The sequence below is a fragment of the Rhinocladiella mackenziei genome (genome assembly GCF_000835555.1).
Source record: "Rhinocladiella mackenziei CBS 650.93 unplaced genomic scaffold supercont1.2, whole genome shotgun sequence".
Taxonomy (NCBI): domain Eukaryota; kingdom Fungi; phylum Ascomycota; class Eurotiomycetes; order Chaetothyriales; family Herpotrichiellaceae; genus Rhinocladiella; species Rhinocladiella mackenziei.
The window spans coordinates 3,920,670-3,947,635 of record NW_013550603.1 but is presented as its reverse complement, the minus strand read 5'-3'; the positions used below and the strand labels follow the sequence as shown (position 1 = coordinate 3,947,635).

The following is a 26,966-nucleotide window of genomic DNA, read 5'->3' as shown; positions in this document are numbered from 1 at the left end:
CAATGGGTTCAAGACATGGGTTGAGATGTGCTACCTGCAGGAAGGGTTTTTCTTCCTTCCGGCGACACAGACACAAGGGTTGAAAAGATGACCTCTGATTCAGCCAAAATGGAGCAGAACCCGGATGTCATTCTAGTCAATATTATGCCGGGTCTACCACCAAAAGCAATCCTCGCGGTGCAGTCTTGACCGCGCGATCAACATCTCATGAAGGCTGATCGTTTCAACAGTTCGAAGTCCCCACCACCGAATCAAAAGCCCACATCTATCGCATCGATAACCGACCAAATTCCCGACAGAGCTAGGCGGCCTGCTCTGGGGTCCACCGAAGCTCAATGCCCCGAGTTGCGGGAGCAGCCGTATATTTCCGACATTGGCTAAAAGGCACAGGAACATCTTCGCATTCCTCATATTTTCTTCCTCCTCAACCGATCCAGGCAAAATGCTCCTGGACAGCACCAATGGCGACGTGAGTGACTCGGTCAAACTCTGGAGTCATCCTCATCCAGAGTCGACGGAGTTTTTTGCTTTCCAACAGCACGTTGCGAAAAAGCACAACATCTCCGCATCCTCTTACAATGACCTTTGGCAATGGAGCGTGAATCATCCCGGCGCGTTTTGGGAGGAAATATGGCACTATACTGGGATAAAGGCCAACAAGCAGTATGATTCCGTACGATAGAGCCTCTAGAAAATATATGCGAAGCCGTTTAACAGAATGATATCAGGTTCTCGATGAATCGTCTCCCATGTTCCCTAAACCGGCTTTCTTTCCTGAATGTGAATTGAACTTTGCTGAGAATTTGCTGTTCCCTGCTTCAAACCCTCCGTCAGACTCACTCGCTATCATCGCAACCACAGAAAACACACGTGAACAAGTGACGTGGTCAGCGCTGCGAGAGCGCGTTCGAGAATGCGCCTCAGCGATGGAAGCACATGGACTGAAGAAAGGAGACCGAGTTGCTGGATATCTGGCCAATCATGCAAATTCTGTGGTCGCGATGCTTGCAGCGACCTCTTTGGGTGCATTGTGGTCTGGTGTTAGCCCTGACACGGGCGTCCATGCTGTTCTCGATCGACTCGGTCAAATCGAACCTGTTCTTCTTTTCGCTGACAACGCGGTCACATACAATGGTAAGGTCCACGAAACTCACAGCAAAGTATCGCAAGTCGTCTCAGAGCTGCCATCTGTTCGCAATCTTGTTATATTCGAAACCGTTTCGAAGCACGCATTCGATCTCACAACTGTGGACAGACAGCCCAATACGACGGTGGAGACGTACTCTTCATTCCTAGCCAAGGGCGACCCTTCCAGACCGCTGTGCTTCGCATACCTTCCTCCAGACCATCCGGTCTATATCCTATACTCTTCCGGTACCACGGGAGCACCGAAACCAATTGTGCACGCTTCACTGGGTACACTTCTCCAGCACAAAAAGGAACACCAAATACACTCCGATATTAGACCTGGAGAGAGGCTATTTTATTTCTCCACGGTAACCTGGATGATGTGGCATTGGCTAGTGTCAGGTCTGGCTAGCGGAGCAACTATCGTCCTGTACGACGGCTCTCCATTCCAACCACACAAAGAAATGAGCTTGCTACTCTTGATCGATGAGCTCGGAATAAACCATTTTGGGACATCTGCCAAATATCTCTCCGTCCTGGAACAGGCACATATCTTTCCTAGAGAAGCGTCTCCCAAGAGCGCCACTCTGAAGTCTCTCAAATCCATATTCTCTACTGGGTCCCCTCTTGCACCTAGCACCTTTCACTATGTATACAAAAATCTTTCTCCACCGCCACCCCTTCCGGGAGTTCTCCTTGGCTCCATCACTGGCGGCACAGACATCATTTCCCTCTTTGGCGCTCCATGTCCCATTCTCCCCGTGTATGCAGGCGAAATCCAATGTCGAGGTCTCGGAATGGCGATCAAAAGCTTCTCTCCAGATGGTGCTGACATCACCGCTACAGGCCAGCCCGGCGAGCTGGTCTGCACAGTACCATTTCCCTGTCAACCGCGTATGTTCTGGCCTCCAGGTCCCGGCGCTGAGGCACGTTACAAATCCTCGTACTTCGAGGTCTTTACGGACCCCAAGTCAGGCCACCCGATCTGGCACCATGGTGATTTCGTTCGCTTCAACCCATCGACCGGTGGAATCTGGATGCTTGGTCGCTCGGATGGTGTTCTCAACCCTATGGGTGTCCGCTTCGGATCGAGCGAGATCTACAATATCCTGCTCAAGTACTTCAAGACGGAAGTCGAAGATGCTCTATGTATTGGCCGCAAGCGGGAACAGGATCCAGACGAGGTAGTCGTCTTATTCCTAAAGATGTCCCACGGGCAGAAATTTTCCAACGACCTCACGGGGAGGGTGCAAAGCGTGGTTAGGAAGGAACTGAGCGCCCGACATGTACCCAGGATCGTGGATGAGTGTCCCGAAATTCCAGTGACAACGAACGGGAAGAAGGTCGAAGGTGCAGTTAAGCAGATTCTCAGCGGTATGAATATCAAAACTAGTGCGAGCGTGGCAAACAATGCTTGTCTGGATTGGTACAGGGAATGGGCGAAGGCACATTGAGATTGGGAATATCTTCGCGGGTTGGTAGAAAAAGAAAAAAGGTTGCAGGATATCATGAATATTTGAGCCAGACGGATTTGAAAACACCTCAGGGACTAATCTTTCGAAGTAGAAAACTGCAGCGTGGCCGAGAAAGAGATAATGCAGGTTATTAGTCGATCGGGCCTAGCGAACACAGACCATATCTATGAATGTACTTCAATATGTCATGGTCGCTCTTCTCTGGCAAAGTGGATTGGCCGTGTCTTGGCAGCTTCTTGTGTAGATTTGGTCTCCCACTGAAGGTGGATGAAGTTACAGAGCATCTTCCGAATGCTCCCGAGAAGTGAGTACGCTTTTGAGTGGGATCTAAGGTCAAAGAGAAGAGGCCGAAAAGTTCACAAGAAAATGGCAGCAGGCTTCGAAATTCGAGATATCGCTCGGCGACATTCTTGTGGGCTCGTAGTAATGAACCAAAACATCTCCTGGGGAAGTAAACAACACTCCAAAGAAGAAGTGTGCGGAAGGAGACGCAATAGGTTAATTGACTTTGCGTCGATGGTCCCCTAGATTCGACCCGTGATTTTCGGACTCCTGGAAAAAGCCATGTGAATTCAGGCAGTTGTCAGAGCGAAGCATAAATCTGGCAGTTTGGGGGATGAATCCTAGCTTCGGGGGCTTGGAGGTTATCACGGGCGGTGAGAGATACAGAAGGACAGCTTCGCGGAATGGAAGGATGCATTAGTGAAGGTACGACCAGAATTGGGTTCCTGAGCTGTCAAAAGCACGAATGGCCGATTTCTATCCTTGCAGTCTGGAGAAAGGAAATGGCACAAAAGCTGAAATGATATTCAAGGCCGGACTCTCTGGCCAATCACGCCGTGGTAAAAGGCAGCTAGCAATATCACGTGAGTCAACCTTAATTTGACCTTCCAAGGGCCAATGGATACAACACATCAAGCCCTTTGACCTACTGACGGTGCTGCATCCCGACTCTAAGATCCCAATGCTGTATGAAAGATTCAAGAACGTCACATACGCAGCACTTCTTTTATGGCCCACCACGATGATAATAATTCATTTACCTACTCCGGCATGCTGGAAATCGAGGCGCTCTGTGAAGCTATTTGGATGAGACTTATCGTCTTTTTGGCCCTTTCTCCCCATCACTGCAACTCCGACCTTATTCCTATCATCGAGTGCGGAATGGCGCCACATCGTCAGCCTCATGGCCAGACCTTCTGTTTCTTACTGAGGCAACTCGTCATGATCTCAGCATGTTATCGTCGATGTGCTTAAGTAATTCGGGATGTTCCGAAGGGAGGTGCCATGCCTGTGCCGCATTGACTCCCCCAATCACGACAACATTTCCAAGACCTCGCGTTAATCTTCCTCGACCTGGAGCATGGCAGATCCCTCAATCATAGCTTGCATAGGTTCAAGACCACATTCAGAAAGGTCTCGAAGTTTCCTCGCAGTCATTTCACATACTTCTCTCGCCGAAGATGTACCCAAAGGGGTACTTTTTCGAAGCCACCAGTTTTCCAAGGACAACATCGACCATGATTGCTGTGTGCCGAATCCTCTTCAATCGAGGTTCCTTCTCACGGCTCCCATGTTTGGCTTCCTCTACATAATCCCCCTTTTTCAACGACTTCAGGTGACTATCATACTGTGCAATCGCAATGGTTCTTTACAGCCATGGCATATTTTAGCCCTTGACTGCCAAAAGCGGCGGTTTTCTGGCACACCATAGGTATGTTTGTATTAAATTCTGTAGAGGACTCCCTTCATCATATGATCCTAGAACAAATCCGTCCCTTCTAGCTCCAGTCAACCGGGTGGAACGTTGACTCGCTCGTCAGAAAGTTGCCATTTGGGGGACGGGCAGCCAGGTTTCGAATGAGGAACAAGAAGCTGGACTAGGCAGCGAGAATCGCTTTGTTCGCAGTGTCTTCGTGGTCCCAATGTTCTCTGATCGAGTATACAGCATCGTGGATCTTTTCGGGGAATGTTGTGATGATATGATCGTCTTCAGCTTAGTGAGATCTCGATGCCTCGGTGCTCGACTGGCTTTTGACAAAATCGTCGATGTTGATGGCTAATTGATGGTTGTTCGCTGCGAGGTCGGAGAGGAATTTCTCATAAGGATTCATGGGGTGATGAGTTGAAGGTTCGTGCTATTATCAAGGCAACAACTTTTGCATTGCGTAGCACACACCATACCGTTGTTGTCGGCCCCCAACCTTTAGGGATCCACAAAATAAAGGATCCGGGGGAGACGGAAGGGTTCTTGGGCCATGTAACGCCACGTTGCCAGATAAGATTGTGGCTCATTTTGTAAGGGCGAATTTTGACATTTGACGCAGTTTAGCACCGTACCGGTAAAATAAAAACGGGGCAGGCATTGCCAAAATGCACAGAAACCCAAGTACACTGGTTGCCCAGGCCGTTCCTAGGCCTTTGTACATCTCAGGCGCTACGATGGGGAGTCCGGCTGCAGCGAAGCTTCGGATGCAGGTATTCACAGTCATGGCGCTGGCAGACGAAGATAGGTATATGTCGACGACATAGGCCACGCCGTTGGTGAAGATGAGCATAATCCCACAACCCACGAAAAAGCCGGCAAAAACCTGTGGCACCCATGATATTCCCGCCGAAGCAGTCCAACCAAACCAAAATAGGCCTGCAGGAAGGATGACACTTCCGAGCATAAGGGGTGGCAATCGATCCTCGGGTAAAGTTCTGCCCCGAGCAATGAGTCGTTTTTGATAGTAATGTTGCGAATAAAATGCAACGAGAATACTTCCGGTGACTGATCCAAGAAGGATACTTATGAATGGAAGCGAACTCATTCGCGGATCCCAACCTCGCTCGACAGAGAAGCTGTAGGGGAAAGCATAGAAGGTCAGGTACAAGATTCCGTACACGATAGAGATGTAGATGGTAATGACAACTAGCTAAAATTATATTAGCGTGGAATAAGGAATTGGAGCGGCTCAACTTGCCACAGGCTCATGCATCAACATGAGCATAGGTTTCACCAGGTATATTCGGACAAAGGTGTCGATGGAAGGAGGATCTCGTTCAGGTTCGACATGTACTCCAGACTTGCGCAATTTCTCTGCTGCTCTCTCGCGTAAAACCGGGCCGTACGTCTCGGGAACAAGAAAAAAAGCCGGAGTCCCGACAAGAGCGGCGAGCATCAGGGTCAGCCACGCCGTCCATCGCCATCCCAGTCGACTCTCTGTAACGAACGCCCCCACAATAGGTCCAAGGGTTGGACCAATGTAGACGGCCATTGAATACACGGCGGTAGCTGTTCCACGATGGGCTGGAGTCCAATAGTCGGCGTACATTGCACTGACGAGGACCATCGGAGCGGAGCCAAAGCATCCAGCAAGAAGGCGACAGATAAGCACTCCAGCAAGGGACTTTGACAAGGCAATGGGAATTTGCATCAAAGCGAAGACAGCATAGCCAATGAAGAGAGGATATCGTCGGCCGAGGAGTTCCGAGCAAGGACCCCAGATAATAGGGCCCAATGCAAAGCCCAGCACGTATAGAGACACTCCCAGTATCATGATCGTGTCGCTCACACCAAATTCCATCGAGGTGGTGTTGATGGTGGAGGAGAAAATCGAGCTCGAGAAGGTCACCGCAACAGTCAAAAATGCACATAAGACTGTTATCATCCATTTTTTCCACGCCGGGAAGTCGAATGGATTGTCATATTGTCTCGGATTAGTTGTCGAAGTCTTCATGTCTTCCACGCCCCCGCCGTCGGGGGGTTCTTTTGGAGCCCTTTCGATGTCCATCGTGGTGGTTCAAGGTCCATCCAGGTACCAGGTTGGCCGATAAATGAGGCTGAACAAAATGACGGTGAGGAGGGATGATAGAGATCCAAGACATCCATCACTTTGACGGAAGCCCGGTAGCGGGCATGTTCACATATCGCCTCCGGCATTTTGGGCGAAGATGAGTTGCCGGTTGCCGATTCATTCAGCAGGGGGTGGAAGAGGTCGACCAATAACCGATTTCGTACATACAGACTACTACATACCGAGGCAAAGTCTGGTGCCACGAGGAGGAGTGTGACCATAAGCGTGGAGGAGATCTCGGTTCCGGTACGAAGCCAAAGGAGATTGCGATCTCGTGTCTCCATGGCACGACTAATCGTGGACTTGTAAAGCATGTTCCACAACAGGATGTACGAGACTTTGTGGAGGATGGCGAAGGGAGATTTTACCCGTTTGCTTATCAACACCAACGTTGATGATCGCTGAATCCAGCGAGAGCCACGATGCTTAAACATGCTTATTTTCTGAAAGACCGGTCACTGCCAATAGAGCCCTTTGCATTCGAGGTGATGGGGTCTTAGGGTGGGATGATGTACATACCGCGACGTACGAAGGCCACGGACTCTCGCACACGTTGGCCTTGGGACATTCTGGCGGACCACCAGTACGGAGGAGTAAGACCGCACAAGCGTATTGTCCTTTGACAAATTGCAAACCACCGCCATCAAAGTTGTCCAGGTCCTCAAATGTTTCCTTCCTCTGCTGGATTGCCAGAATGTGAGATGTAGCTAACTTGATCTCTTCCAGCCCAATATGAGCTCTTCGGCCTCTGTAGCCGACTCATTATCCCTTTCCTCCGATACAAATTTCGATCAACCGCTTCCTCGACTTCGACAACGATCCGCTCAACCACCACGCCTCCGGTCTCCAAGACTCTTTCGCGACTTCTTCCATGCTATGTCTGACGGTGCTTCGCGAAGACAGGCAACACTCCCTCACGCAAATTACCAGGATACCGTCCAAGACGTCAACCGAGCCCTTCAAAGTGCCAATCGAGCTCTCCAAAACGCTCAAGAAGCATTTCACCAGGCCCGAAGGACTAGATCTGATCCAGAACCTGCCAACCAACTAGTTGATTTGACAAACAGTCCACCCGACAGTTCGGCCGAAATACATTTCATCTCGAGAACCACGCACCCGCATGATTCTACTCACAACCTACGATCAAGAAGACTAAATACCCTCGACGAACCTGTCTACCCATCGCGTCCAAATATCCCAGCCATCGACGCTGCCGATCCTATATCGTTCGTGGGATTCTGGCCTGTTCATCGGCGCCCTGGAGGACCCCGGCTGCCCCCAATCTTGCCGGTTCAGAATCCACTAGAATCAATGGCAGAAGAAGAGGCAATACTGCGTCAGCGAGAAAATCATTCCAACTGGGAGCGTACTCAGGCTAGGAACCGTCAACGGATACCAGATCCTCCCTCAACCATGTCTCCTCCTTCAGCCTCATCGTCGACAACGGCCCAAAGTCGACGATCTGCCTCCCCTCCGAAGGAAGATCCTGCTATTGAGTCCGTCGATCTCACGGCCGTCGATGACAGTGCAAGTCTGTCTGCAACTTTGGCAAAGCAGCGGGAGGAGGCAATTCTAGCTCAAAGGCCGGGCACGGATGCTGGGAGAACTTCGCTGACGGCATATAAATGTCCTGTCTGTATGGATACTCCGACTGACGCTACCTCCACCACTTGTGGTCACGTCTTCTGCCACCGCTGTATTGTCGATACTTTGAACTGGTCCATCGAACAACGGCGTGAAGATGCCCCGCGTAATCATAAAGTCAAAGGCGTGTGCCCCGTCTGTCGAAAGCAACTAGACCTCAAGGACGGCCCCGGGAATGGCAGGAGTCTAGTCCCGCTTGAACTCAAGCTGATGGTGAAGAAGAGAAAAAGAGAGGATAAAGGCAAACAGAAAATGCTTAAAGTTGAGACAGCTAGTGATGACGACGATGAAAACGATCGATTCGGAAGGGGGAAGGAGAATATCCGGGCAGGCAAGGCTAGAAAACGAGAGTCGACGGAGGAGGCTCTTTGGGGAGAATTTATGGCGGATTGATGTGCGGGCATAGAAGTACTCGAGAATACAACAGCATCTAGTGAATCAAAGTTACTGGTTGTTTGGGGAAACTTCTGATTGGCATGGCCGTGATTTTGCGTTTTACTTTGGATGATACCCACGAATCGATTTATGGTGATGGATGACATTTGAAGCCGAATATTTTAACACAGGGTAATGGAGGAAGGACGTGCCTCGTGGCTGTGAAGAAGCCAGTCCGCCTCGCCAGCCGTGCATACAGAAAAGTCTAGATTGAAGTCTCATTGTTCCGAACCTTGCTTTTCATTCCATGGTATCTTTTGGGTTCGGTCACTATCTCGTCGTTGAGACTCGTTGACAAAAATTCTCCGACATGTCGCCATCCTTGCTATGTAATACAATGTGCATATCCAGAGCCCGAGCCCGAGCTAGAACCAGGGAGACGGGCAGGTAGGCAGACAAAAGCCGAAAAACGTATGGATTTTCTCGGAGATCGTGAACTTGAAGCCCAAAATGCCACCCAGGGCCTTCTCGCTCGCAAGCGAAGACCACGTAAAAGCATCACGCTCCAGATGGTCATGACTAAGTCCTCGCCAATCTCCTCCTCCTCCCTCTTTCGATGAGTGTTTTATTAGCCCACCGGACGACCCAACGGATAAGGACATCGCGCATCAGCAACAAGAATACCACGACACTAACGGGCGCAGCGATGGTCCAAAAGAATCCGTCACTATGTTTCATGACGCCGGGGAATTCGGCAAAGTTCATGCCGAAGTAGCCCGTGATAAAGGTCAGAGGGAAGAAGAAACACGTCACGATAGTGAGCTGTTTCATGCTCTCGTTCTGGTACGCGGAGACCGTGTTGAAGATCAAGTCGGAAAGATTATCGGCGCCTCGACGCATTTGGTCGTACGAGTCTTGGATGAGAAGGGCGTGGTCTTCGACGTCGCCTAGATATGTTATGGTCATCGGGGAAATTTGCACGCCAGAGGTGACGGCCGATGATTGTTTGCGGACGAATGGATGTGGTTGTGGTTTGATGAGAGGATCGCCGTTCATTTCGAGCGAGGGGCTGGCGGCGCGAGCGAGTGGGACTGAGGCAGATGCATCGGACTTGTGGTCTTTCAGGGCGCCGATGAGTTGGACGACGGGGGCGATGGCGTTGCGCAGGATGGCGATTTCAGACGTGAGGATGTACAGAGTGGTGGATTGGTGGATGTCCGGGTCAGTGAGCACGTCGAGCTCCAGGTCGCCGATGGCATCTTGGTAGGCGGTCGTGACAGGTATGGCGAGGTCGATTATGGCGTCGAGGATGGCTTGCGCAAGCATCGACGCATCTGACGACTGGCGAAGAATCGTGCCTGGAGATTGCAATCGGTGGATGATGGGAGTTTGCACGTCGTGGGCCGAGTATTCGAAGAACGATATGACTGTATTGTCCGCGCAAAGGAAAATGGAAACTTGTTCCATCGAGACTCCGATGCCCTTTGGTGCCAAAACGGCATGCCGTTCCATGTATTCGATACGGTCCTGGTTTGGGCCCGCGTGATATCGTTGCATGGTTCGGATTTTCCGGGGTGCCCACGGAGTTTCAACCTTGCTGGAGTTCTTGAAGCTGTTTGAAGGTTGGAGCCGATTGGCTATGTCCGGAATCTCATTCACCTTCTTTTTCCTGTTGGGCCTCCGGATATCCTCCCAGAGTGAAAGGATAGCGCCTTTTCTTCGTTTCTGCTCCCGTCTTCTCCTTTGGCGCTCGGTGATGACCCTTGTACGATATTCTGACTCCTGATCCTCCACCCAATCGCTATCAGAACCTCCCCCATCTGAATCATCACCGTCATGATCTTCCTCGAGATTGATTAGCTTTTGTAATGGCAGAACCATGTAGGTATGGTCGTTGTACCAGTCCACCTTGGTTCGATTTTTGGTATGGATCAGATCTTCGATAGCGAGCCTATGAAGGCGCTTGTGATTTCCCAGAAGTCTAATGACATCCCACGAAAGGCCGTTGACATTGATCCATCTAACATCCGACCACGGATCAGGCGGTTTCAGCAGGAATTCTCCAATATTATCATTATCCAGATCTGTGGTGGACATTGCATCGTTGCCGAAGTCCACCACCGTGATCTCGCATCGTTGACTGAGCTGCTCATAATGTATTGAATCTCCACCAGCTGACTGGCTATAAGGGGGAGCAGGATCACTTGTGTCAATGCCTGGTTCTTGTCCAGGCGCCCAGCCAGTTGTTCGTCCCATTTCGGCAGATCCATAGATGATGTTGGTAGTGTCTGCGCGGCCCCTCCTGCGTAGAGACTTCATTGTAGATTTAGAGGCACTTGTGTCGGAGCGGTGGAGTTGCGGAACAGCATGCTCGCCGTCTTCTTCATGTCTATGATGTATCACCTCAGGATTCTCTTGAATTTGGACATGGTGGGGTGGTATCGATCCGTGTCGGCTGGGAGGTGCAGACGTGGAGGCTTGTGCCTCGATGTCAACTTCATGAGATCGACGATGTTCTCGAGAATGGCGACTCAGAGGATTTTCGGTGGTGGACCCTGAGGACTTCCGATGCGCAAGGACGTGAGACCCGTGGGCCATTTCGATGCGTGACTGGTAGGTCTCGTGCGCGGATGTCAATTAGTTAGCTGCAGGTCATGTTGTGCCTCTGCACAGATAAAAGTCCTATAAGGAGAACTGAGAGCAGGCTGGAAGCCAATATTAAAGTTAAATTAGTAAAAGAGTAGTTGAGTACATGTTGCGAGAGGCGCGAAGGGATTGTGGGTGTTGGCTAAAAATGTGCCTACACGTGGTGCAGCGTACCCCCAAAACAATGCCACAGTCAAAAATTCAACGGCGAGTCTCAGGAGGCGAATTTGGCAGCGGATCTTACCTCGACATCAAGTTCAGGCGAAGCTTTTTCCTCCAAAGAATAAGCACCGTTGGCAGCTGGGGCAGGCATTCAAATCCCCCTGTTTCATTGTTTCATCAACAACATGGGGGCCTGTTTGTGAGAAACAAGAAATGGCAAGGAGATGCGACAATTCATTGACGGAAACATCTCGTCTGGCAGCATTACGACAACCTTCCCGACAGTTCACTGGAAATCGATAGGTCAACTATTGAGCATGATCGATCAGGTCCTGTAGTGACCGCCGCGTGCACTTGCAGGAGTTTCGTCCTTTCCACTCAACCGCGGGGGAAATCTGTCCTCTTTTTTAACGTGGATGGCGGATGCATTCTCAGAAAGGGAAATATATCCTCGCGAACCCCTGGCCAAGCAAGGCTGAACAAAGAGAAGGAACAGTCACACTTAAAGCCCACTGACTTTCTTCTCGATAGCATTTTGTATCACTCTCTCAACTCCCTGCCAAATGCTCAATTCCAAAGGAATAGTGGTTTTCTCTGGTGGAAGCGCGGCCAATAGCCTCGTCGACGCATTCGAAGCCGTACGAGAGAACAAGGACTGCCCCTTAAGTTATATTATCCCCATCAGCGACAATGGAGGCTCTTCCTCAGAGCTGATACGAGTGTTTGGTGGTCCTGGAATCGGCGACGTCCGCAGTCGTCTCGTCAGGCTCATACCGACTGATCCTCCGTCTCCGGAGAGGTCGGCGATATCCTCTTTGTTCAACCATCGCTTAACGTCAACATCATCTGCGGACGCAGCGACGGAATGGCAATCGATTGTGTCGGGCACATCTGATCTATGGCGTGGCATCCCCTCGGCAAAGAGGGAACTCATCCGCTCATTCTTCAATCTTCTCAACCTCGAGGTCCTCAAACGATCGAGGCCCTCCTCTACATTCGATTTCACCTCGGCCAGTGTTGGAAATCTCTTTCTGACCGGAGCACGATTATTCAGTGGCAGCTTCGAATCTGCCATCTATTTGTTGAGCAGTATATGCGCCATTCCCGATGGCGAAGTACGGGTCATCCCCAGCATAAATTCCAATTTCACCCACCACATTGCGGCCGGACTTGCAAATGGAGAAGTCATCGTGGGCCAAAACAATATTTCGCATCCTGCGGCGGCAACTGCTCTAGAGATGCGAACAGTTTCTTCTGACCCGCCACATGCGGTCAGAACTTGTCACAGTGTGGATCACGTGGAGGAAATCGAAGACGCTAATCTCCCGGGGACCTTACCTACTCTTCGCCAACGCAATATCAAATTTAGTAAGGAGGAAGACGAAGACCTCCCAGCTCGAATCGAGCGAATATGGTACATCAATCCATATGGACAAGAAATGCTCCCGCCCGCCAATCCACAGGCAATCTCGGCGATCAAACAATCTCAAGCTGTCATTTATTCGATCGGCTCACTCTATACCTCCATCATACCCTCCATTGTCCTGAAAGGCGTCGGCGAGGCGCTACGGTCGACTCCGGCTCGCCACAAAATTCTCATTCTCAATGGCTCGCTGGACCGTGAAGTAGGTCCGAGTTCAGATCCATACTCCGCATTGGATTTTGTTGAAGCAATTGCTCGTGCCTGCGAACAATCAAGGGGACACATCTGGAGGCCGCCTCTCCACATCTCCAAGTCAGCTGAGACGCTGAAGTCTTCCCACATATTCCCCGGAGTTCACCATGGAGGGTTCCTCGCTCCTGGTACATCACATCATCCCAACGCACACAGTACCGGTCGAGATTCCATCTACCGCACGTACGTGACGCACGTCGTTCATCTGACCGGAGAGGGAACGCCTGAAGTTGACCGTCAGCGCCTTGCGTCTCTTGGTATTGATTGCTTGAAGCTGTACGGCCGAAAGAGCGCAAAGGGTGTCATGTTATATGACGCACAAGCCCTGATTGGTGCGATTGAAGCGATCCTGGGCAAAAAAGGGGATGCCATGGCATTGAGCAGAAGTCGCCGAAATACCTTGGATGCTTAGGCATTGTCCACGTCGGAGCATCTCGCAATGCCTTTTGGGCCAGATCGGTCGCGCTCGAAGGCAAGATATAATAATGTGGGTCCCTGAGTTTGATTGAGGAGACATCACAGTTCTCCTCTTTTATGGCGTAACCAAGCAACAAATGGCAGCTTCCATTCGACTCGCCGCAGACTGTCGTCGAAGATGTTGAAATCAACCTTTTGCAATCTGTCCAGCCATAACTGGGTGCTGACGGCTGGACCCATCACAATTCCGAATCCCCTGTCATTGTCCGCTTTCCTCTTCTCAGCAGACATCCTGACCCCGATATCATATTTGCTGTATTCGTGGCCTTCATCATGCATGTGCTCGAATTCGTGTCCGGGATCTTGATATTCTTGGACATTTTTCAGCATGGTTCTGGCGGTGATCAGATGATCGGAGGCGCGGGTGGCGACTGTGAAAACTGCATCACGGATGCCCGCTGCATTTTCTCCATTTCGGAAGATATCTTCTTCTCGGACACCGCACTGTGACATGATATCCAAGGGCAACGAGATCGAGCCTTGGTTTTCGCGACTCGGAGGGAACCCCTGGCCAGTAGGATTATTGGAGTGGCGATTGGGAGGAGGAGGAAATGCGAGCAAGGGCACTCCGCGTAGGACAGTTGCAATGCCAGCAGCTTTCCCGACATGAGAGGCCAAGTGATCCATGGTCAGGGACTTGAGGGGAAGTGCCGAAAGCGTCAAATACAACAAGGTCGAATAAGTTGACTCGGCGTAAGATTCAAGCTCGGCCATGTTGGTGAACCCAGGATGGGTCAATTTGCGATCTCTGGCGGTGATAATTCGCCGAAACCAGGTCTTGTTGAGCTTGTACCCTTGTTTGAGGTAGGAAGCTAATAGAATAGCAACGGGCTCAGGCGGAGGAGTGAGGTTGAAGGTTTTGTCGATGGTTTCCCGCCAGAACTGCATCCTCATCGCACCAATTTGAGGCATTGACACCAGGTCGGGTATTCGAGCCAGTTCGATGTTGAATGCGCGGATCGCGAGATACGCCGGCAGCATGTGCGGTCGGATGAAGTGAGCCAACGTATAAGAAGGGGAGTCATAGTTCCTGAACGGGAAGTTAGAATTGTACCCTATAGAGTTCCAAGGTCCTCCTGCAAGCTGGGTATTAACTCACCGAACAAGGCTCGAGCAGTACGCATGAGCTTTTTGGACATCTGAAGAACCTCGATCGAGGGACAATGAAGCTCTCGGAGTTGAAGTGAATGACCGATAATTTCTTGCGGCTCGTGTTTCATCTCGTCCTATTTTCCTTGATGGCACCCATTTCTGGGAGCGGTGGGAGATTGTTTCCAACGCTCCCACCATATTGCAACCACGATAATTCCCCATCTCGGACGCCCGGGAAAGAAATATGCTATTTGCCGACAGGCATTGTGATATTATACATGAAACGTGGCAAAAAAAAAAACGCTTTTGGCAAAGACAAAAGGCGGTTTGCGGTTCAAATCGATAAAGTTGTAATTGAGGTCACGTGCAATCGCGATTTTTCTTCCAACGCGCGTCGAGCGTGTCCAGTGTTCCATCCACTCTCATCTCTAACCGTTGATGCCAACAGGCGCACATTTGCCTTCATGGACAGTGATGTGAGGCCCAAGAAGAAGAGACGCTTCTTCGTGGACGACTCTGATGATGTTACCGATCAACAAATATCAACATCTTCAGTAGACGCGTCCAGCCGCCCAACATCTGCAGACTCCTCCACGGTTGGGGCGCAGAAGTCCAGCCAAACCGAACCGGCCGATCCTCAAACCTCGGTGGACGATGAAAATTCTCTCACATTCGATGCGGACACATTTAGGGCTTTCGTCGGCGAAGATGTTGGCGAAGATGTCGTGGACAGGGTGGAAGCTGCGGCCAATGGAAATATCGAGCGGGCCATCAACATGTACCTCGATGGATCCTGGAAAGATGCCGTCACTTCTGTGTCTTCTCTAAACATATCCCTGCCCTCCAGAGGAGTGGACGAGGGGCTCAACGCAAGCGCTGTAGGCCCCGGTGGCCCCGATAGACAAGATCCGCCAGAGATCCGTAATGACCAGCCAAAGGGAACACTGTGGCACTCCATGCCGAAAGAAAGATATGTCGGATCATTCGGCGTCGGCGCATGGATGACGAAGAGCGGCACAAACCTATTGGCACATGGAGAATCAGTACGGATAGAACGCTCAAAGATTGCTCCGAGAACGAAAATTGGAAGAGGCGGAAAACTTGTGCCTCTTACTGGAAGGAATCAAAAGGCTGATGTGGTAACAAGATTCACCAATTCCAGAGGTGACGAATTGGGCCGCCTGCCAGAAGAAACAGCCTCGTGGGTCTCGTCTCTCCTGGACCAGAAAATTTGTCGTTTCGAAGGAACCTGCGTGTATGCACCGGATCGTGTCCGAGTGAACGATACCGTATACCTACAGCTTCGAGCATATCTCCTCAAAACCGCTTTTGAAGCAAATGCATTTGTGAAGCCCAAGGATGACAATAGAGCTACTGGGTTTTTCGAAGAGAAAGAAAGCAGTGAAGAAAAGGACCTTCGTCTTCGGCAAGTCGCGCTGGTCAAACTTTTCGAAGAAGTTAACCTCCGGCCAACCTCGACCAACGAAACGACGGCGAAGCATAAGAAACAAGGCTTACTGAGGGCCGCGGAGATGGCTGAGCAATATGACAAAGATTCGAAAGGCAAATCTGGAACTTCAACGCCTAGCTCTGAAGAAGAGGAAGGCGAAGAATTGGAGGAAGATCAGTTGGATGCATTATATCAAAAGGCACAGTCGTTTGATTTCAACACGCCAGAAGCCGAACCTGTGTCGACTTTTGCCCTCGAACTACGGAAATATCAGAAACAAGCACTACATTGGATGCTGGGAAAGGAAAGAGACCAGAAATCCAACGATCAACAATCCATGCACCCTCTTTGGGAAGAATATACGTGGCCCACAAAGGATGCCGATGACGCTCTCCTTCCCGTGGTTGAAGGACAAGACAAATTTTATGTCAACCTTTATTCTGGAGAGATTGGCCTTGACTTCCCAGTTCAGGAGCAGAACTGTCTGGGGGGTATTCTGGCCGACGAGATGGGACTGGGCAAAACCATTGAAATCTACAGTCTGATTCATTCCAATCGCTCTCAGATTGATCTCGAATCATCTGACAAGCCTGTCACATCGGTCAACCACCTGCCCCGCCTACCGCAGTCATCGGCCTCCATTGAGCCAGCACCATGCACAACCTTGGTAGTGGCACCGATGTCACTGCTGGCACAATGGGAGAGTGAAGCCGTCAAATGTTCCAAAGCAGGGACTATGAAGACCATGGTATATTATGGCAGCGACAAGTCCGCAAACTTACAGGTCTTATGCTCTGCGGCGAATGCTGCTTCTGCTCCCCGCGTCCTCATCACAAGCTACGGGACTGTGCTGTCAGAGTTTGGTCAAGTATCGGCTGCCGGCGGAGATCGAGGATCTCACGGTGGACTTTTCTCGATGGACTTTCATCGCGTCATTCTAGATGAAGCCCATACCATCAAAAACCGACAAGCCAAAACGTCAAAGGCGTGTTACGAACTAAAAGCCAAACATCGATGGGTTCTCACCGGAACGCCCATCGTCAACCGTCTCGAAGATTTGTTCAGTTTGGTTCGATTCCTCAAGGTCGAGCCATGGAGTAATTTCTCATTCTGGAAGACTTTCATCACGGTGCCATTTGAGTCCAAGGAGATTGCCCGGGCCCTTAATGTCGTTCAAACGGTGCTGGAACCCCTTGTTCTTCGAAGGACGAAGGATATGAAAACTCCGGAAGGCGAAGCATTGGTTCCACTTCCTCCAAAGATCATCATGGTTGAAGAGGTTGAGCTGTCCAAAACAGAGCGTGAAGTCTATGAACTGATTTTCACCCGAGCGAAGAGGGCGTTCAACGAGTCTCTTCAAGCTGGGACCTTGTTAAAGTCATACACCACCATCTTTGCCCAGATTTTGCGCCTGCGACAATCTTGTTGTCACCCTGTCCTGACGAGGAAGAAGGACATTGTGGCGGACGAAGAAGATGCTGCTGTTGCCGCAGCGGCCGATGCCAATGGGTTTGCCGATGACATGGACCTCCAAGATCTTATCGATCGATTTACCGAGGATACAGATCTGGCCGAGAAGGAGAATCCAGCCGCCAAAGATCCAATCTTGACGTTCACGACCAATGCTCTGCGACAGATCCAAGAGGAATCAAGTGGCGAGTGTCCGCTATGTTACGATGATCCGATGGTCAATCCGACTGTCACTGCTTGCTGGCACAGTGCTTGTAAAAATTGTTTGGAGAAGTATATTTGTCATCAGACGGATAAAGGAGAGATCCCTCGCTGCTTCTCCTGTCGAGAAACGATCAATCCGAGGGATGTCTTCGAGGTGGTCAGGCATAATGGTCCGCCAACTTCATTCGAGTCGGAAGGTGACATGTACCTGGCGGATGGTGCAATGGCGAAGCCTTCGAAGATTTCGCTTCGAAGAATTCACCCCTATTCTCCGACCGCTTCAACATCAGCCAAAATAGCCGCACTTCTGAATCATCTTTCCGCGCAGCCGAAGGAAACCAAGTCGGTAGTATTTTCACAATTCACGTCCTTTCTTGACCTCATCGCGCCGCAACTCAGCAAACGTGGCTTCGCGCATCTTCGCTTCGACGGAACCATGCCGCAAAAGGTTCGAGCTCAAGTAATCAGGGCCTTCAATGCCGAAAATGCATCGGATCCCCAAGCCCCTCGAATTCTACTTCTGTCCCTTCGTGCAGGTGGTGTTGGATTGAACTTGACGGCCGCCAGTCGATGCTACATGATGGATCCATGGTGGAGTTTTGCCGTGGAAGCCCAAGCCATTGATCGAGTACACAGAATGGGTCAGACACAGAAAGTTGAAGTGATTCGATTCGTGACCAAAGAGAGTATTGAGGGCAGAATGCTGCGTGTGCAGGAACGGAAAATGGCTGTCGCGGGCTCTTTGGGTGTGGGACAGTCCGGGGCTGGTGAGACGGAGGAAGAAAGGAAGAAGAGACGTATCGAAGAGTTGGAGATGCTCTTGGGCTGAAATTGAAACGATTAGCCTTGCTGAATAATGTACGTATTCAACTTGTTGGAGTTGGGAGCATGGGAATCAATGGTTGTTGTGTCGCATTGTACAAGGGACTCGGGTGCTCTAGCCGCATGATATCCCAACTAAATCGGATTGGATAAGTTTCTGCCTTATGGCGTGTCCTTTCTGCATCAATCGAAGACAGACAGTGGGTAGTACCGTTGTAGTATATCGGGATGATCAGCCGAGGGTGCTGGGACATGAGTTTTGCAGTGTGAAAGGAGAGGGAAGTATGACGTCGCTTGATACATTGAGGCATTGTTGTTGCTTCATTAGTCAGAAGAAAAAAAAAAAAAAAAAGGCGAGTATGCGACCACACCCATTTGTTCAATTCTCTTCGCAAAAGCAGTCTTAAACCAGGAGCTCACGCCGGTCCATCCGTTGTGTGCATTTGGTCAACGAATGGGAAGAATCCGGAGATCCTGACCCATGACTTTTACCTCTTCACCACACTCACAAGCGATCGAACACATGCCTGTGGGCGGAAGTCGGAGTCTAGAATCGAATCAAATGGACAGATGCAAAAGGAATCGCACACGAGATGGCTTTCTTCCTGGGGCGTCTTTGGATGGGCTAAGCTTCATTGACATTGGCACGGATTAGTCATAGGTGCGAGAGAGCGTTGATGGATCGTGTGTTACATAATGGAGTTTAACTCTAGCAGATACTAGAGGAAGAGAAGAGTATGTGAGTACTGAGACTATGAGTACTTGAGATTCTCATATTCAGCCCACACTATTCGAATCAGCATCAGAGCATGAAACTACAAATTCATTCTCGACCCCATTGACACAAAAAGTGTTCAAATTACCAAATACCAATTACCTAGATGCCAATCACTCACCAGGAATTGGGAAACACGGGCACCATCTCACCAAATTCCACAGAAACATGTCCTCACTGGTCCTCCTTACCGGCCCCAACGGCTTCGTTGGTGCGCACGTCCTCGAACACCTTCTCAGATCTCACTTCCGCGTCCGCGGCACAGTTCGCTCTCTCTCCAAAGCAACATATCTTCAAAACAAGTACGCCGCGGCATCATCGAACGGGGACTTGGCCTTTGTGGTAGTCCCCGACATTCAAGCTCCGGGTGCATTGGACTCGGCGGCCCAGGGCGTCGATTACATCTGCCACGTTGCTTCTCCATATTTCACTTCGTCCAACGACCCGATCAAAGAGCTCGTCGAGCCTGCTGTCAATGGCACGCGGAACGTCGTGTCTAGCGCACTGAAAACCAAGACATTAAAGAAAATGACAGTCCTCAGCAGCTTTGCAAGTGTTGTTGATTTGTCGAAAAATCCCCGCGGAGGATATACTTATACCTCTGACGATTGGGATCCCGTCACAATGGAAGAGGCTGCCAAGGACGGATACATGGGGTATCATGCGAGCAAGACGTTCGCGGAGCGAACAGCGTGGGAGGTGTGGAAGGACGCGAAGGCCAAGGGAGAGATTACCTGGGATCTGGTCACATTTTGTCCACCGATGATCTACGGGCCGCCGGTACAGGAGATTCACCAGGAAAACGGAGTCGAGGGCTTGAATACAAGTATCAAGCGCCTCATTACGAGCATTCAGGGACAGGATCCGAATTTCAAGCCGAAAGTTGCGACGCCGGGACTGCCGGCTTGGGTGGATGTGAGAGATGTGGCAGAGGCGCATGTACGGGCTCTAACGATGCTGGAGAAGGGAGTCAGTGAGAGATTCTTGCTCTGTGGTGGTGTTGATTATTTCGAGGATGGGCTGGCTGGGTTGAGGGCCCGAGGAGAAAAGGGATTAGGGGAGGAAGGTGTCCATGTTGTTCCGGGGGAGCATTTTGGGCTGGACAGAAGCAAGGCGGAGAAGATGTTGAAGTTGGAATTCACGCCGTTCCAGAAGACGGTGGAGGATAGTTGGGAGGCTGTGAAGAAGTTGGGCCTGATCTAATCTAAGGGTCGAGTTGAATGCTCGAAATGGAGATATTCGATGACACCAATCCAATTAGAACGAAAACCTATTTTCCGGGAATGTGTGGGTGCTTGCAGGAGGGGTCGGGTATGCATTGTTTGTCAGATTGTTGGGGTTGGGCGGAGACGTATTGGTGGCATTTGGGATTGGACATGTTCTCGGCGGATAGAGCTTACTCGGTAAACCTCAATGTATGACATGATTTCTGTCCTTGAAGGTTGCATAGATGCTTCAATCGCTGAGGGAAGCAGAGAAGGATGAGGGATGGAGTTGGTGGGCCAATCAGCCTACGGTTGAAATATGCCGCGAAACTAGACCGGAAATGGACTAGTGTCCAGACCGACCTGAACGAGGAAGAACTTTTATTCCAGGATATGTGGCCAATGCCTCTGCCATTCCCTGCTCCATAGGTACCACGTTACTCATCGTATTCCGCTAATCACATCCCGTCCTCGAATCGATCAAACACGCCATGTATATAAACTTCGGCCATGCTCAACCTGACCGTCGCATGCATAGTGCCATAGAGTCGTAATCGGCCCATGGTTCGCTAAAATACATGTCCTTGCGAGGTATGCTTCATACATCATGATTGGGTCATTGCCATGCATGAGCATCCATGATATGCTGCCCAATAGCCTTCCAAGCTGTATAGTTTCGACTGTCACTTGAGCTTAAGGGACCAACGTACAGCCTATTCAAGGACTCTGTGTGGGCCCAAAACAATCGTGGCAATCCATCATTGCCATTTACCTATTCAACATTCTCCTTCTCTTTATATTCTGTCCTTTTTATCCTCAGACTCCCACTGTCCTTCCAAAGCGACTACGCGTCTTTTCCATTCGTTGTGTGGCAACATATCCAAAGAGTAAATCATAGATATTCGTCAAAATTCACACCGACGTGCGCATGAGAGAGATCTCTCGCCACTTTCAAGTTAACGATACTGCAATTGATGAACATGGGTCCTAGCTAACACGATTTCCATCTAGTCTGAAGATGAGTGGAAGCTCGAGCAAGGGTTAACTGGGGCTGAGCTTCCCATTCGAGATCAAACTCTTTTGGAAGGCGACATTCCTCAATCAGCTATCCTTAGCGATGAAGAGAATAGTGAAGATGACTATGATCCAGACATCTTGTTTGCCGAAGAATGGCGAGAGTGAGCATTCCATTTTCCAACGAATTCCCATCCCATTGCCAGTCCAAAAAAATATCATGGATAACATCACTGATCAAACTACCTGGACTCCAGATACATCGAATGGGAAGACTATCCCGGGAAGAAAGCCGTTGTGCACCAAATCATGCTTAGCCACACATTCTCACCCCGGCCAGAATTCCAACTTGGTCCTATCTCCGACGCCAACCCCATCTTCAAAGGCGTCCGTTGGAAACAACGGCACCAAGCCATCTGCAGCCCCTTGACCTCTGTGCCTGAAGAATCCTGGCTGCGTGTCATCCAAGAGAAACATCCGACAGGTTTCATCTCCGATTCCCCTACAACGGCGAGCCTCCAAAACGCCTGGTGACCGCCCAATCCATCCCACTCCACTTCATAGTCAAGCACCCGCGAGGAAGTCTTCCCGCGCATGGAGAAGCTCGTGACCATCCAATGCAGCGGCACCCGCCGCATCGAGCAGATCCAAATGTACGCAGGCAAAGGGGACGAAATGGATCAACACGCCCTGGGCGAATGGCGGGATCAACACGGCGCACTACGCTGGCGTCTCTCTCAAAAAGGTCATCAAACAATGCGGCGGCATGGCCAAGGCCGGTAAACATCTCGAATTCCACGGCGCAGATACCTACTTTGACAAAATGACGGTCATGAATTTATCTTGTCCCTGTTTCCCTGGTCAAAAGTCATAGCCAACGAAGTCATCCTCGGGTGGGAGATGAATGGGGAGCTCCTTTCTCAAATCCACGGATATCCAGTAAGACTCGTGGTTATGGGCTAGATCGGCGCGCGCGGCGTCAAATGGATCTACCGGATCCGCGGCTTACTTCATCCAACGGGCCCTCCGGGCCAGAATAAAGAGCACTTATACTTCAACCAGCAGGTCGGCAAGCACAATCAGCTGCCGACGATAGGGATCCAGATCCAAGAAATACCCGTATTCTCCGCCATCATGTCGTCATGAAACAAGCAGGTAGTACACGAAGGCGTAATCGATGTGAAAGGTTGGGCGTACTCTGGCGGCGGCCGCAGGCCGGAGCACGTCGAAGTCTCTGCTAACAGCGGCTTTAGCTGGTATGCTGTTTCCAACGAGAAACTGTCTGCAAAACATCAATTCGCGTGGCGGACATGGGAGATGAGTGTGCCGTGCGATGTGGAGGGGTGGATTGAGTTGGTGGTAAGATGCTAGGATAATCCGTCGAATACGCAGTCTCTTGAGGTCGGGAATGCGTGGAATTGGGGCCTGCATGTGACGAGCTCGTGTCATAGGGTGAAAAATGTATCGTGTGAATAAAATGACGAGGAAGAGGATCGAAGAGTTTGCGAACCGGGACGAGACGCTCACGCCGATTACTCGGCCAATGGAGTTTCAGACAATGACGGCAGAGGAATATGAGGCTTTCTAGGAGAAGAATAAGCCGATAGATGCGGATGAATGAAAGTTAGATGTCAGGAGGATGAGGAAGGGGACTGACGGAGAGGAAGAAGTCGACGACAGTGTGATAATGATGAGTGCGACAATGAGAAATCACAAACTTGATGAGGCTGGTAGTGGCTTTGTTGGGTCAAAATTCTGTGTGTTTCTTGGTGCGTGAGTGAGTTAGAGGCGCAATCTCGGTGAGAGCAATGCCGGCCAGTGTCAAAGTTTGGACACATTGATGGTCCGTAGAGAAGTTCGCCGCTTATGCAAACACTAGTACGGTAGGAATCGATATTGAGAAATAAAATTTACTCTATAATTGAATATCGTAGGACATCAAAGTATGAGGGAGCTAGCTAATCATGAGCTCAAACCTCTTCTGGCAGTAAAGACTCAAATACGCAGTCTGGTTCTGTCCTGTTCTGGTAATGCATCCCGTATGACTGTCCCCGCCCATCGATATCCATCCCGAGGTAAAGTATGGAAAAGAGAAGAGAATGCCCACCAGTTCTAAACCGGTCCCAAACCGGCCCCAAACCAATTGCAGTGCCCCCAACCTATCATCATCTGCTGTCGCAATAAGCCCTATTCTGATCCCATATGCTCGCTGTTACTATCGAGGGTATCATGTCGAAACTGCACAGAGCCGCCGATATATAATTGCTTAAAAAAAGGGGGGTGGTCGTTCATGTCGTTCGTCAAAAAGGTTTGTCCCAAAAGAATACATGTTGGCCAATCAAGATCATGTCCAATCGCTATCCACTCGGTCGTCGTTCAGGATATCAAAGCTGTGCGTTCAAAGTAGCTCCTTCATGGTAGTCTTCTACCGGGCTTGTCTGGCTCCTGACGGAGTCCCGTCTCGGTCGCAGTCCATATTGAGGAGGTTCGGCACCCAGTTCGTCATTCGTCCAGCCTTCCAATTGTCTTCTGTGGGGGCTGATTCGCGAGGGGCCTTCCCCTGAACTGTATCTTCTATTTTGAGGTCGATCATGCATTGGTAGGCTAGCATTGCGGTAGGATGGAGGATCATTAGAGTCCCGGTTTGCCATAGACTCGAGATCTTCATATTCCAGCTCGGGGCCGTGATAGTCTTCCATAATGGCACCGCCCCAAGCACCATCATTCTTATCAGCGCTGCCATATCCTGGTGGGCTTGCGGGGACATCCTCATAGACAGGGGGCATCTCTTCATCCCAACTGATACCCATTCCTGCTCGTTCGGTGACCAAGAGTCCGAATTGCATACGCAACACGCGTGCGGCGCCCGTCGGGGTGATCAGTTGGGTGTTTCGATTGGGGCAGAATTCCTCCGCGACGATCAACTCAATGACCAGGTTGTGCTTGACTTCAATTCCCGCCGGAGATTCGACATCACAGGTTGCTTTGTGATTGGACTTGGTCGCGACGGAAGCTTCAAACTCCACGGTAATTTCACCCCCCACGGTATCAAAATCAGTCTTCCAGCCGGATTTCATCTCGTCATTACCGAGCATCCTGGTCTCCGAATGTAAGATGGATTTTCCTTCGCTCACCTTGTGAGCGTGCTTGGGGCAGGGCGTGGAGATGACCTTGCTGTGTTCTTCCACCCGCCATGAGAGCTTCCTCAACCGCCATCGGGTTTGGCTTTCGGCCTTCTTCTCCACCACACCGCTCAAGGACATGGCGACAGGAAAAGTGCCAATTGGATGAACAATCGGAGGCAGTTGAACGCGGCCAGCCAGATTGGTGGGGGGGAAAATTCGGATACTTGATTTGTCTGGCCCCGGTTGAATGGCTCTTTGGATGGTTAAGGGATGAGTCAGGATGATCCTCTCGCCGTGAGATGTGGTGGCGGACGCGACCAGAGAGTACTGAATGGAGCCTAGTTGTGATTGAGTCGAGGCGGGGAGATGGCCGGGGAAGAGAAAAGAATAGGGAAACTGATGGTCTTCCTCTTCGTAAAACGTCTTTGGTTCGGAGAGGAATGTCCATTTCTTGAGCTCATCAGTGCGCTCGCTGCATTCCTTGCAATCCTTGCCCACGGGTTTTTTAGTAGCTATGGTGGCTCGCAGAAGCATGGTGAAATCCTGTAGTCGAAGTTCGCCGGTGGCATCTTCGACAAGCAATTTCAGACGACCGGAGAGTAGCGCGCCGGTAGAGTTGCTCACATTCCCATAAAGCACCAACGGAGGAGACTCAATAATCATTTCGAATCGACCAGGTTCAGCCGGGAGGACTCGTGGAGCTGGGCCCGAGGACCGGTCCTTGGATTTACTGGGATGACGCATGGTAAGCGACATGCGCTTTTGCCCACGCGGGTCGCGATCCTTGACTTCCTCATGTTTCTTGTCCTTTTTGTGATGGAGGAGAGAGTCCATTGAGAATGATGGGCGCCGAGGAGTTTGAGTGGACAGAGGATCGAGGTGGTTCGCGGTTAGTTTTCTTTGCAGGGCATTGACAACGTCGTTGACCGTGCTGGTGGTCTGTCGAGGGGAATGAGTGGGAGTGGTCGAGGTAGCGTGATGAATTTGCAGGCGAGGCATGATGCAAAGGCGCAGGGAACTAGTAGAGGTTCTGGTGAAGGCTACCAGTATCGCAGACGCGGGGGGCAGGCAACACCCCAAAAACACAGTTCCAAGCGTCGAAGGTAACTCGTGCTTGGTGCTATCCGCCCCGGAACTGTCTCTGTCGCCGCAAATATCCGCTGGCGATGGTGTGGTGACTCAAAGGTAAATGAACGACTGATTCCAGAAGGGTGTCGAACACGAGCCCGCAATAGTCCTCGAAAATTCGATCCTCTGGTCCTGAAAAATTTCCCTCAATCCCGTGATAATTGCGGTGAAAATTGGATGACGAAGAAGAACGACACACTACAGCGAGAAAAATATCATGGGCCCGCGGCCATTACGCCAGCCTTTGTATGTCTACCATGTCTGGCGTGACGCTCCAGATACGCATGATGTGAATAATGGAAATTCAATCCGGGCAAAGTCACTGCAGCTAGTTGCAAGGATGGAGCAACTCGATTTGTCCCTGGGCGGACGAGACCTCCCGGAAAATGACAGCAGGTAAACGGCTGTGTGGTACTATACGACCCATCGAGAATGAATCACAGCCAGCCCAACAGAAACTGAAAAAAAAAACATGGTGAAGCTGACATCACGAAATATCCCTTTACGAAGGCAAAATTTTCCGCCAACAAGACGCCACCGCCAACATCATCAGCCAGCGCAAGAGACTTTAAACCGAGTACCTTATTCTCCGACGCAATTCGATTCCATTCTGCCAAATCAATCACGCGCAAACGACAAAACCCCCGCTAGACGGGGCCCATCAATCAAAACTCTGTTGCTCTCCGGATTCGTTGAGATCGAAAGGCAGCTGACATGACCTGACTTGAGGGGTCACCGGACTAACGAAGGCTTTAGGTCCTGGTTGAATTCAAAGCATCGTACGAGGGATGCATCGCCCAACTTGCCAACTCGTCCGCCACCGCTCGATCGATCAAACTCTTGCCCTCATGGCCCAATGGCCCAATGAAGGCCCTGAAAAACCGCCACTGTTCTGCACCCCGCAAAATTCTCCAGCACTTGCGTGCTCGAGGTTTTTTTGCTCTCTTCATCACCCTGACGTGTGGTCGTCGATCCAAACAACCGTGAATCCGCGGATAAGTTACGTCGATTTCATCGGAGCCAAGAAGAGACATTTTTGTCGACTCTTCCATCGAGTTTCTTGCAAAATTGGGACCACAGGATGCACCTATCCCGCTCCCATAAATTCTGACCCAGTCCGGTTGCTCGGCAAGGTGACATCCTGATTCATTAGGTAACTCCCATTCCTGAAAATTTTCCCACGTGCTATCTAGGCTTTCTGTTGATGGGTCTCGCCTCACCGTCATTACTCTATAATTATTCAACAAAATCCACATATTA

General features: G+C 50.6%; 9 protein-coding genes across 9 annotated transcripts; 5 read left to right on the top strand and 4 right to left on the bottom strand.

The window, feature by feature from the left end:
* Window positions 1-442: 442 nt before the first annotated feature.
* Window positions 443-2,582, top strand: Z518_03197 (acetoacetate-CoA ligase; the record flags this gene model as incomplete). Its single annotated transcript, XM_013420223.1, has 2 exons — window positions 443-673; window positions 729-2,582. The coding sequence occupies 2 exons, from the start codon at window positions 443-445 to the stop codon at window positions 2,580-2,582; spliced, it is 2,085 nt and encodes a 694-aa protein (XP_013275677.1).
* A 2,312-nt stretch (window positions 2,583-4,894) lies between these two features.
* Z518_03196 (uncharacterized protein) lies at window positions 4,895-6,379 on the bottom strand (the record flags this gene model as incomplete). The annotated part of the gene is made up of 2 exons (XM_013420222.1): window positions 4,895-5,517; window positions 5,566-6,379. 2 exons carry the CDS (start codon window positions 6,377-6,379, stop codon window positions 4,895-4,897), a joined length of 1,437 nt encoding a protein of 478 aa, XP_013275676.1.
* Window positions 6,380-7,174: 795 nt separating this feature from the next.
* On the top strand, window positions 7,175-8,479 carry Z518_03195 (uncharacterized protein; the record flags this gene model as incomplete). Its single annotated transcript, XM_013420221.1, has 1 exon — window positions 7,175-8,479. The coding sequence occupies one exon, from the start codon at window positions 7,175-7,177 to the stop codon at window positions 8,477-8,479; it is 1,305 nt and encodes a 434-aa protein (XP_013275675.1).
* Window positions 8,480-9,040: 561 nt separating this feature from the next.
* Z518_03194 (uncharacterized protein) lies at window positions 9,041-11,059 on the bottom strand (the record flags this gene model as incomplete). The annotated part of the gene is made up of 1 exon (XM_013420220.1): window positions 9,041-11,059. One exon carries the CDS (start codon window positions 11,057-11,059, stop codon window positions 9,041-9,043), a length of 2,019 nt encoding a protein of 672 aa, XP_013275674.1.
* A 773-nt stretch (window positions 11,060-11,832) lies between these two features.
* Z518_03193 (uncharacterized protein) lies at window positions 11,833-13,356 on the top strand (the record flags this gene model as incomplete). Its single annotated transcript, XM_013420219.1, has 1 exon — window positions 11,833-13,356. One exon carries the CDS (start codon window positions 11,833-11,835, stop codon window positions 13,354-13,356), a length of 1,524 nt encoding a protein of 507 aa, XP_013275673.1.
* Window positions 13,357-13,460: 104 nt separating this feature from the next.
* Z518_03192 (uncharacterized protein) lies at window positions 13,461-14,711 on the bottom strand (the record flags this gene model as incomplete). The annotated part of the gene is made up of 2 exons (XM_013420218.1): window positions 13,461-14,451; window positions 14,521-14,711. The coding sequence occupies 2 exons, from the start codon at window positions 14,709-14,711 to the stop codon at window positions 13,461-13,463; spliced, it is 1,182 nt and encodes a 393-aa protein (XP_013275672.1).
* Window positions 14,712-14,977: 266 nt separating this feature from the next.
* On the top strand, window positions 14,978-18,466 carry Z518_03191 (uncharacterized protein; the record flags this gene model as incomplete). The annotated part of the gene is made up of 1 exon (XM_013420217.1): window positions 14,978-18,466. One exon carries the CDS (start codon window positions 14,978-14,980, stop codon window positions 18,464-18,466), a length of 3,489 nt encoding a protein of 1,162 aa, XP_013275671.1.
* A 936-nt stretch (window positions 18,467-19,402) lies between these two features.
* On the top strand, window positions 19,403-22,327 carry Z518_03190 (uncharacterized protein; the record flags this gene model as incomplete). The annotated part of the gene is made up of 4 exons (XM_013420216.1): window positions 19,403-20,413; window positions 21,451-21,617; window positions 21,711-21,937; window positions 22,077-22,327. 4 exons carry the CDS (start codon window positions 19,403-19,405, stop codon window positions 22,325-22,327), a joined length of 1,656 nt encoding a protein of 551 aa, XP_013275670.1.
* Window positions 22,328-23,837: 1,510 nt separating this feature from the next.
* Window positions 23,838-25,577, bottom strand: Z518_03189 (protein LDB19; the record flags this gene model as incomplete). Its single annotated transcript, XM_013420215.1, has 1 exon — window positions 23,838-25,577. The coding sequence occupies one exon, from the start codon at window positions 25,575-25,577 to the stop codon at window positions 23,838-23,840; it is 1,740 nt and encodes a 579-aa protein (XP_013275669.1).
* Between the last annotated feature and the right edge of the window lie 1,389 nt (window positions 25,578-26,966).